General features: G+C 42.5%; 1 protein-coding gene across 1 annotated transcript in view; it reads right to left on the bottom strand.

Annotated features, from left to right (window-relative positions):
* Positions 1–693: 693 nt before the first annotated feature.
* The window catches only part of LOC117957207 (E3 ubiquitin-protein ligase RING2-A-like), a 6,384-nt gene continuing 5,995 nt past the window's right edge, over positions 694–1,082 (bottom strand). The window contains exons 7-8 of the mRNA XM_034892804.1: positions 1,013–1,076; positions 694–967 (exon numbers count right to left, since the gene is read on the bottom strand). Of these exons, the coding sequence (XP_034748695.1) occupies positions 1,016–1,076 (61 nt within the window). The 3' untranslated portion in view covers positions 694–967; positions 1,013–1,015. The remainder of the gene's footprint in view (positions 968–1,012; positions 1,077–1,082) is intronic.

Genomic DNA, 1,082 nt, shown 5'->3' with positions numbered 1-1,082 from the left:
ATGACCCAGCCTTCATGACCATAGGTGAGGGTAGGAACGAAAATTGCCCGGTAGATCGAGAGCTTTGCCTTCTGGCTGCGAGGCAAGCACGTACCATGTAATGGAAACACAAACACGCCATAAGATCCCAAGATCCAGGCCATCACTGATTTACATTAAAACATGAAATATACAAAAATCATGCCAACAATTGGGATTTTAAGAGCTTATTTGATTTTGCTCCTGGGGGAATTACTATAATTATTAAGTCCTTGTTAATTAGAGAGTGTGGTCTAGACCTCCTCTATCTGTAAAGTTTCTAGAGATAACTCTTGTTATAAATTGATACGATGAATAAAATTGAACTGAAATTGAAATGAATAATTGTATATACTTAATAATATATAAAGGTATGTATGAAGGTTTAATTAGGTTTGAAATGCAACTTAATTTTATATTTTATACAATATATACGTAGTAGGGGGTCCCCTGCTTCAACCTTGTTTTAAGAAAAACACGTTTTATCCGCGATCTTATGGAGAAACACTACACTACCCACAATCCTAAGCGTAACAGCTTTACATCGATTGGAACATCCATTGGTCCAACTCGCTGTTACCATGGAAACGTACCAGCGAGCAACTAGAGCGAGCCTCTGCCGTTGAAGTCTACGATCGTTTCTGCACACCGTCGCGTAAATTTGGCCTTTTTTCGTAAATTTTTTTAAATGTTCTTTTTTTTTGTAAAGCTGAGTCAAATGTATCACGGTCCAGGTTCCTCTCGCAGCTGGTCGGCTTGGTTCCAGACGTAAAACTCGTTATAGAAGACGTTTTTTAAATGTCAATGGAACGATTGAAAAACACTTCTGGGAACCGGAGCCATTGATAAAAAAAAAACTAAAAAATTCTGTTGAGCTCTATTTTGGCGACTGAGCTTCCGACCTCAGAGAAGAAGACGTGTGGTTGGAGAGGAGAGAGCACAGCCCTCCCTCTCATCCCTCCCTCTCATCCCTCCCTCTGTGGGGGGGAGGGGCTTCTCATCCCTCCCTCTGTGGGGGGGGAGACTTCTGCTGCGGTTGCTGTGGCGGCGGCGGCGGGGGGGGG

Source organism: Etheostoma cragini, chromosome 14 (assembly GCF_013103735.1).
Source record: "Etheostoma cragini isolate CJK2018 chromosome 14, CSU_Ecrag_1.0, whole genome shotgun sequence".
In the NCBI taxonomy this organism is placed as follows: Eukaryota; Metazoa; Chordata; class Actinopteri; order Perciformes; family Percidae; genus Etheostoma; species Etheostoma cragini.
Note: the sequence above shows the minus strand (reverse complement) of the source record. Positions and strands in the feature narration are given on the sequence as shown.